This window comes from Mastacembelus armatus, chromosome 4, assembly GCF_900324485.2.
Source record: "Mastacembelus armatus chromosome 4, fMasArm1.2, whole genome shotgun sequence".
Classification (NCBI taxonomy): Eukaryota; Metazoa; Chordata; class Actinopteri; order Synbranchiformes; family Mastacembelidae; genus Mastacembelus; species Mastacembelus armatus.
The window spans coordinates 10,918,357-10,927,477 of record NC_046636.1 but is presented as its reverse complement, the minus strand read 5'-3'; the positions used below and the strand labels follow the sequence as shown (position 1 = coordinate 10,927,477).

General features: G+C 40.5%; 1 protein-coding gene across 2 annotated transcripts in view; it reads left to right on the top strand.

Moving 5' to 3' along the window:
* The first annotated feature begins 153 nt into the window (after window positions 1–153).
* xxylt1 (xyloside xylosyltransferase 1) overlaps window positions 154–9,121 on the top strand; it is a 106,855-nt gene continuing 97,887 nt past the window's right edge. For both annotated transcript variants that reach the window (XR_003296588.1, XM_026323309.1), the window contains exons 1-2: window positions 154–606; window positions 1,445–2,082. Coding sequence is in view for 1 of the 2 variants with exons in the window: in XM_026323309.1 (XP_026179094.1) it covers window positions 1,546–2,082 (537 nt within the window). In the remaining variant the exon portion in view is untranslated. The remainder of the gene's footprint in view (window positions 607–1,444; window positions 2,083–9,121) is intronic.

Sequence of the window (9,121 nt, the reverse complement as noted above, 5' to 3'; positions counted from 1 at the left end):
TTTACTTATTTTTTACCACAATGTAATAATAGTCTTAAAAGCAAATACTCCTCACTCAAACACAGATAAAATCAATATTACTAATGAATTTGCTAAAGGGTAACACTTTTTTCGACAGTACATGAATGCAGCATGAGCCATGAGTGGGTGTGGCTAAGGTTGTGTCACAGGGTTGTGTTGCTAAGTTGCTAACTGCTAGTTTCGGCATTAATGATTTCTGTAGCGTTTTTTCTTCTCGAAAGTGCATAGTGATGCCAACACCTTGGTGGTCGTAGAACGACAAAAGTATGCATATATGCGTCTGCTATTTTAAACACTCAAGCAAGGCTTACTCAAGCAAACACAGCATCGAAGGGCTAGTCAACGACCTAATGCTATACCTGACGCTAACTAGGCGCAAAGGTTTTGCTTGCTAACTTAGCACCCAATAGCCAGTTGACATGTCAACAAGTTGCTTCACGTTCTGCTTTCCATGGACATTAATGGTCATATTTCCGTATCACTGTAACTAATGTGGTGTTGCTTCACAAACTCGAGGATAGCCTGACTAACTTAATCCCCGAGCAAGCTGTCAACATGGGAGCAGATGGCTGCAGCGTGAGACAGGCAAGTGGATGAGTTCCTTATTTTCTTTAGCTAAATGATAAGTTTGTGAATGGAAAGTCAACATGGAAAAAAAAGATAACGTAATAATTTACAACCTTAAAAGTCATAATAAAACATTAAACATACTAGAGCAGCAAAGATTTAATTACTAGATCGATTAGTCAATTATTAGGCAGCCTCATTTCTAATTTACTAAGTAAACATATAGCTACAATATTTACTTAATGTCACGTGACAGTTAATGCATATTTTTTGGATTTTGCTCAGACAAGACATTTGTGTTTTTTTTTTTTTAAACCTATTTTGTCAATTAGTAGACAAAACCGTACCTTTATTAATTGAAAAAAAAAAAAGCATTGCAAATATGTTTAACTATAGATTTAAAACTAAAAGGCTTGGTCAAAGATCTTTTATGAGTCTTTTGTTTTTCTTACATTTCTTAACACCTTTAATTTGAAAATTCATGTAAGAAATTACAGAGTAAACTGTAAACTTTTATCAATATCGAGGAATGTGATATTCATCCACAATAATGTGACAAATTGATTTGTTTTTCATTTTAACAACAGGCACCAACGTTTTCAACGTCTTTTTTTTGCTAAATCATTTTCACTAATTATGTAGGCAACACTACCACAAATCAGTGCTCATATTTAATGATTTGTTGAAATACTGAAAAGTATTAAATTTGCAATGATATAAAATAGGAAAGCAGGAAATTGTGTAATTCGAATGGCTAGTTAGTTGCATATTATTTTTCTTTTAATTAAATAATCAATTAATTGTTTCATCTATAGTGTCAAGAAAAGGACTAAAATGAATATTCTTTCTCTTCTAGGAAAATGTTGGCAACTAATGAAAAATAGCAAAGAAATACAAGGACGCAAAATGATAAATATATTCCCGTCCATGCAGTCAGTCCCATGACACAGCGAAGATATGGGTATCCTAAGACTGGTTGCCAGAATCATGGGTAGGATCAGTACGTTCAGGTCCTATCAGTTTGTGCTTCTCCTGGCTGCTGCACTTGCTGTTGTAGCTTTTTACTACTTTGGCTCTGAAAGGCAGAATTTCTCTAGCACCACTAAGAGGATAAAGCAGACCCAGGCCAGCCACAACTCTAACAAAAATGATGCAGACCTGACTGTGGACACCAGGATCGCACATACAACTGTATCTGAGGAGCAAGGAGGGGAAGAGCGAGATGCAGGAGGCGACAGCGAGGGTTTTAGGTACAGGAAAGGAGACAGTGAGGCTGTCGACCAACGCTACCATGCACTCATGATGTTCACTAAGGTGGACAAGAGCCGGAGCCTGCAGGATAAGTTCAGGGTGGCCATGTTATCTATGGTGAAGCATGGACACTTCCTGGAAGGGGAGGTGTTGGTTCTTCATTTTGTGAGTGACCCGGCCAGCCAAGAGCTGGGAGAAAGGATGTTGCAGGAGTTTCTCCTTGATGCAACATTTAAATATGAGGTAGGCAAGCCCAAAACTGTGTTCGCACTGTATAATATGTATGCTATGTTATCTTTTGACTTTAAGATATGAGAAAAATATTTTATTTCTAGTAAGTTAATCTCTGTCCTGACAGGAGCGTACCCATGACAATAACAGCACACACTTTTGGACAGTGTCTCCTAGAAGGCATTGAACTTTGTACACATGAAATATGACAAATAGTAAATAGTGAGGGGAAAAAAAGGTGTGACGCACTTTCACACTCCTCTTGGCTGATCAGTCAATGAAGTGGGCATGCTTTTCAGATTGACGACTTATAAAAATGGCAAAATTTGTCAGATATAGCCCCAAAGTGTATAGGTTGTAAAGTCATTTGAAGCAAATTAGGGACTTAAGATATTAGGCTGACTTGGATCACACAGTGTTCACATAATCTGAAGCATCTGACCCATATTAAAAAGACCTCCACTAAGATAAACACATTGGCTGTTTAAAGTTGAAACACACGGGGGCAGTGTTGGCATATCCAACAGATCTGTCACTAATGGGGATATCCTTGGCCTACTGTGTCCTTGCCAAAATTGAGGATTATGTCCCCTCTCTGTTGCTCTTTGTGTTACACACAGTGTCCTGCCCTGGTTCTCTTCTTTTGTATTTTTAACAGCACACAAGATCATGAATTTGTCTACAAATCACTTGTTCGTTCCCAAATCCTCTTCATAAATTAGGCCTTTTCTCTCTGGATATCTCATCATGTACAGTATCTGATGTAGATGTTACAGCTCTCCTATTAGTTTAGACTGATCCCAGGACTACTTTGGTTGGTTAAAGGTTTAAGGTTTCCTCAGCTTGGCAGTTTTGAGCCTAAGGGTTTGTTTGCTTCCTGTGCTTTTCATACAGAAACTGTCTATACTGAACTTCATGCACAGTCTGAGTGGAGGGAGTGTCTTATAGGAGTTGTGATGCTGAAGTGTGTGCTAATATAAAATAGGCCTGTTGTGTTACCAGGTTGTTACAAAGGACTGGATAGGAAAATGACTTTTTCTCAAAAATACTGTCCAAACTGGCATGAAGAGACGATCTTTAAACATCCATCCATTTTTCTATACCCGCTTATTCCTTAACCAGAGTCACAGGGATCTGCTGGAGCCTATACCAGCTCTCTTTCGGGTGGAAGGCAGGGGTACACCCTGGATAATGGGGGGAAACATTACAGTCCATTAGAGGGCCACATGTAGACACACAAAGACAAACAACCACACACACTCACACTCACTCTTATGGGCATTTTAGAATCACCATACTGACATACATGTTTTTGGACTGTCGGAGGAAACCGGAGTACCTGGAGTAAACCCATGGGGCAAGCATGGGGAGAACATGCAAACTCCACACAGAAAGCCAGGTTGTGAACCTGTTGCTGTGAGGCAACAATTCAATTCAATTCAATTTTATTTGTATAGCGCCAAATCACAATACAAATCATCTCAAGGCACTTTACAAAAACTAAAACTAAAAACCCAACAATTCCCTTATGAGCAAGCACTTGGCGACAGTGGAGAGGAAAAAACTCCCTTTAACGGAAGAAAAAAACCTCCAGCAGAACCGGGCTCAGTTTGGGCGGCCATCTGCCTCGACCGGTTGGGGTGAGTGGATAGAGCAGAGAGAAAAGAACAGCAACAATAAACAACAAATAGACACTGCAAGTTGGTGGGGCCAGTAACTGCACATCAGCGATAAACAGCTCCAGGACCAGGGACACCTGCAGAAGGTACAGAGAGAGAGAGAGAGAGAGAGAGGGAGGGAGAGAGCACAAACTAGGGGAGAGAGAGAGCACAAGGTTAGTAACATTCAATGGTGGAATATACATGAGGTCGGAGAGAAGGGGGAGGGGGGGGCGGGTAGGGTAGGGGAGCTCAGTGCACCAATGGTCCTTGGGCAGTCTAGGCCTATAGCAGCATAACTAACTAAGGGATGGTTCAGGGTTGCCTGAAGCCAGCCCTAACTATATGCTTTGTCAAAGAGGAAGGTTTTAAGTCTAGCCTTAAAAGTACAGAGAGTGTCTGCCTCCTGAACCCAGGCTGAGAGCTGGTTCCACAGGAGAGGAGCTTGATAGCTAAAGGCTCTGCCTCCCATTCTGCTTTTGAGAACTCTGGGAACCACAAGTAGGCCTGCACTCTGAGAGCGAAGTGGTCTATTGGGATAATATGGTACTATGAGGTCTTTAAGGTATGAAGGAGCTTGATTATGAAGGGATTTGTATGTGAGAAGAAGGATTTTAAATTCTATTCTATATTTTACAGGGAGCCAATGAAGAGAAGCCAATATAGGAGAAATATGATCTCTCCTGCTAGTTCCTGTCAGGACTCTGGCTGCGGCATTCTGGATTAATTGGAGGCTTTTTATTAAGATATTAGGACATCCAGATAGTAATGAGTTGCAGTAATCTAGCCTTGAGGAAACAAACGCATGGACTAGTTTTTCTGCATCATTTTGAGACAGGATGTTCCTAATTTTGGAAATGTTGCGCAGGTGAAAGAATGCAGTTCTAGAAATTTGTTTTATGTGTGAGTTAAAGGACATGTCCTGGTCAAAAATAACTCCAAGGTTTTTTACAGTAGTGCTGGAGGCCAGGGCTATGCCATCTAGAGTAGCTATAATTTTAGAAAAGTTATTTCTGAGATTTTTAGGCCCAAATATAATGACTTCTGTTTTCTCCGAGTTTAAAAGTAAAAAGTTACTGGTCATCCAAGCCTTTATGTCAGTTAGACAGGCTTGAAGTCTGGTTAACTGGTTTGTGTTAACAGGTTTAATAGATTGATATAACTGAGTGTCATCCGCATAGCAGTGGTAATTAATAGAGTGCTTCCTAATGATATATCCTAAAGGAAGCATGTACAGGGTGAACAGAATCGGTCCTAGCACAGAACCTTGTGGAACTCCATAACTAACTTTTGTTCGTGTGGAAGGTTCATCATGGACATGAACAAACTGGAATCTGTCCGATAAATAGGATTGGAACCACTTTAACGCTGTTCCTCTGATACCAATCACATGCTCCAGTCTCTGTAATAAGATGTTGTGGTCAATGGTGTCGAATGCTGCACTAAGGTCTAGGAGGACAAGTATCGAAACAAGTCCATTATCTGAGGCTAAGAGAAGATCGTTGGTAACTTTCAACAGTGCTGTTTCTGTACTATGATGTGCTCTAAATCCTGATTGGAAATCTTCAAATAGTTCATTCCTGTGTAAGTGGTCTGATAGCTGCTTAGCAACAGCTTTTTCTAGGATTTTAGAAATAAATGGCAGGTTGGATATTGGTCTATAATTAGCCAAGACACCTGGATCAAGACTAGGCTTTTTGAGTAAAGGTTTGATTACTGCAGTCTTAAAGGCCTGTGGTACGTAGCCTGATACTAGAGATAAATTTACCAAGTCCAATAAAGATGAGTTCATTAATGGCAGGGTGCCTTTAAGCAGTCTAGTCGGGATGGGGTCCAAGAGACACGTTGATGATTTCGATGAAGCAACTACTGATGTAAATTCAGAGAGATCTATAGGAGAGAAGCAGTCTAAACATAACTGAGGTCCTACAGATGATTCAAGAGCTACTGTAGTAAAAGATTCATTTATTGCAGGTATAGGAAGCATCTGCTGAATTTTATCTCTAATAGTTGTGATTTTATTTGTAAAGAAACTCATAAATTCATCACTGCTGAGAGCTAAGGGAACACTGGGCTCAACGGAGCTGTGACTTTTTGTCAGCCTGGCTACAGTGCTGAAAAGAAACCTGGGATTGTTCTTATTTTCCTCTATTAGTGATGAATAGTATGCAGTTCTGGCTTTACGGAGAGCTTTTTTATATGTTAGTAGACTGTTTTTCCAGGCTAGAAAAATTTCCTCTAAGTTTGTGGAACGCCACTTCCTTTCCAGCCTTCGTGATGCCTGCTTTAAGGTACGAACATGTAAATTATACCATGGGGCTAGTCTTCTCTGAATCACTAACTTCTTTTTCAGAGGGGCTACAGAATCAAGCGTTTCACGCAGTGAGGTTACAGCGCTGTCAACAACATGATCAATTTGGTAGGGAGTAGGATTAAGGCAGCTGCCCTCCATTATGTTTATACTTGGCATAGATGTAAATAAAGATGGAATCATTTTCTTAAATTTATTAACAGCGTTGTCAGATAAACATCTGCTGTAGTGGAATTTTCTTCCAGACGCTGCATGATCCATCATTTTAAATTCGAAAGTTATTAAAGAATGATCTGACAAAACAGGATTTGGGGGGAAAATTATTAGATGTTCAATTTCGATGCCATAGGTCAGAACAAGATCAAGGGTGTGATTAAAACAGTGGGTGGGTTTATTAACGTTTTGAATGAAACCAATTGAATCTAATATAGAATTAAATGCAATGCTGAGGCTGTTATTTTCAACATCTACATGAATGTTAAAATCTCCCACTATAATGACTTTATCTGATCTAAGCACTAAATCTGACAGGAAGTCAGGGAATTCAGTTAAAAACTCTGAGTAAGGAACAGGTGGACGGTACAAAATGACAAGTAGAACTGGTTTTTGTGTTTTCCAGTTTGTATGTGAGAGACTAAGAGTGAGGCTCTCAAATGAGTTATAACTGTTCTGAGGATGAAAGTTTAATAATAAGTTTGACTGGAAGATTGCAGCTACTCCTCCACCTCGACCTGTGCTTCGAGGAACATGATAATTTTTATGACTGAGGGGGGTTGATTCATTCAGACTGACATATTCATCCTGCTGTAACCAGGTTTCAGTAAGATAAAGTAGGTCAATTTGGTGATCAGTTATCAAATCATTTACTAACAGAGATTTAGAAGAAAGGGACCTAATATTTAATAATCCACATTTGACAGTTCTGTTTTTCTGTTCAATAAGAGGAGTGGTCTTAATTTTTATTAAGTTTTTATGAATAACTCCTCTTCTGTTAACTTCTGATTTGTTTGATTTATATGTTCGAGGGGCAGACACAGTCTCTATGTGGTTTGAAGGGGGCGGCGGCTCTAAGGAAACTGCAGAGAAGCGTTTTAGACTGAGTCTCTGCATCCCGGTCCCCACCCTGGATTGTCAGGCTTTAGGTCGGCTAAGAAACTCGGCCAAATTCCTAGAGATGAGAGCTGCACCATTCAAAGTGGGATGGATGCCATCTCTCGCTATCAGACCGGGTTTTCCCCAGAAAGTGGCCCAATTGTCTATGAAGCCCACATCGTTTGCTGGACACCACCTAGACAGCCAGCGACGGAACGACGACATGCGGCTAAACATGTCATCGCTGGTCAGATTGGGGAGGGGTCCAGAGAAAACTACGGAGTCCGACATTAATTTAGCAAAGTTACACACCGACTCAACATTAATTTTAGTGACCTCCGATTGGCGTAATCGGGTGTCATTGCTGCCGACGTGAATAACAATTTTCCCATATTTCCGATTAGCCTTAGCCAGCAGCTTCAGATTTGACTCGATGTCGCCCGCTCTGGCCCCAGGAATACATTTGACTATGGTCGCTGGTGTCTCTATTTTCACGTTCCTGACTATGGAATCGCCAATTATCAGAGTTGGTTTCTCAGCGGGTGTGTCGCTGAGCGGGGAAAATCTATTAGAAACGTGAACAGGCAGGTGATGAGCCGTGGGCTTCTGCTTAGGAGTATGTTTCCTTCGGACCGTCACCCAGGCTAATTCTCCGGGCTGCTCCGGAGCTGCCCTTGGACCGCTAACAGACCCTGAGCTCGGTGGCTCCACACCAGCTAACGGGGCTAGGCTAGCTGGCTTTTGTTCGAAGGTGCGGAGCCGCGCTTCCAAATCAGTGCTAACTACTCAGCCACCATGCTGCCCTTATCTTTAAACATAATTAATTAAATATAAAAACAGAAACAGTTTCTGAATTTCCTTTAACATAATAGTTAGATGTGGGGTTGTTAGGGTACAGCTGTTCTTCACTGTATGCATTGATATTTAATGATTAGAAAAACCGGGCTGAAAATATCATTGCTGATGTGTCTTAGGCTATAGGTAGTACTCTTGCTTTCATGCTTTGTAAAATCAAAGTTTCATGCTCCATAAATTCAGACTGTGCTAGGATTGTACCTGTGTTTTTTTATAAATGATGGTATCATCCCCGACTGCTGCTTTTATGCATGGATTGAGATAATGAATCCTGAAATAATGGTCTGACACCAGTCTCTCCTGATCTGCACGCAAACAGGCACTGTTACAGATGCGCAGTTGGGTCGGGGACTCCCCAGGGCCTGACTCAGGCAGTGAATTTGAGCATGTTGACATCCTTGTCAGCTCACCCCAAGCCTCATTTCTTTTAATTATTTATCTTAGGGTAAGGCACTGGTTATGCAAGAATTTTCACCTCCATTAATTCTTCCCAGCAATGTTAAATTCAATGACCCACTTGACATTCATAACAAGCAGCCTGCAGAGTCACACCACCCAGAGCCTGTGCTCATTACTGCTGGCCATCTTCAGCACAACATACTCGAGTCTGTAGCAGTGTGTTCTTAAGGCTAATGACTGAAAAGGAGTTAAGCAGAGTTGTGACATGATTCCCAGTTACTGACCAGGAAATAATTGTCTAAATAAAAAGATAAAGCAATTTATATATCCAGTTTTTTTTTTTAAGTAATATTCCCCATGATGTATTAAAGTGTGTACAGGCTTCTTTATTTTCCTCTTGCCATCTTCTCTTCTTTTCAGTCAAAGATATGTCACGTAATGTTTGCCACAAAAGTCAGAAAAGGAGCTTGTGCTCATTGTTGGCATCTCTTCAAAGAAGCACAGCGTGCCAAACATTTCCAGTCTCTCAAGTCAACTTTTGCAGTCTTTTTTTTTTTTTTTTTTTTTTTTTTAGTTAATTATATTACTTAGCCAAATACAAGGATGAGACAGCTAAACAGTGTTTATCTAAAGTTTTGATAAAACCTTCAACTGCTTTGTACTTGTCAGTGTGTCCAACAGTCTGCCTTCCTTTAAAAAGCTGGGTTGGAGAAGTGGCGTGGAGAGTGTCTATCAA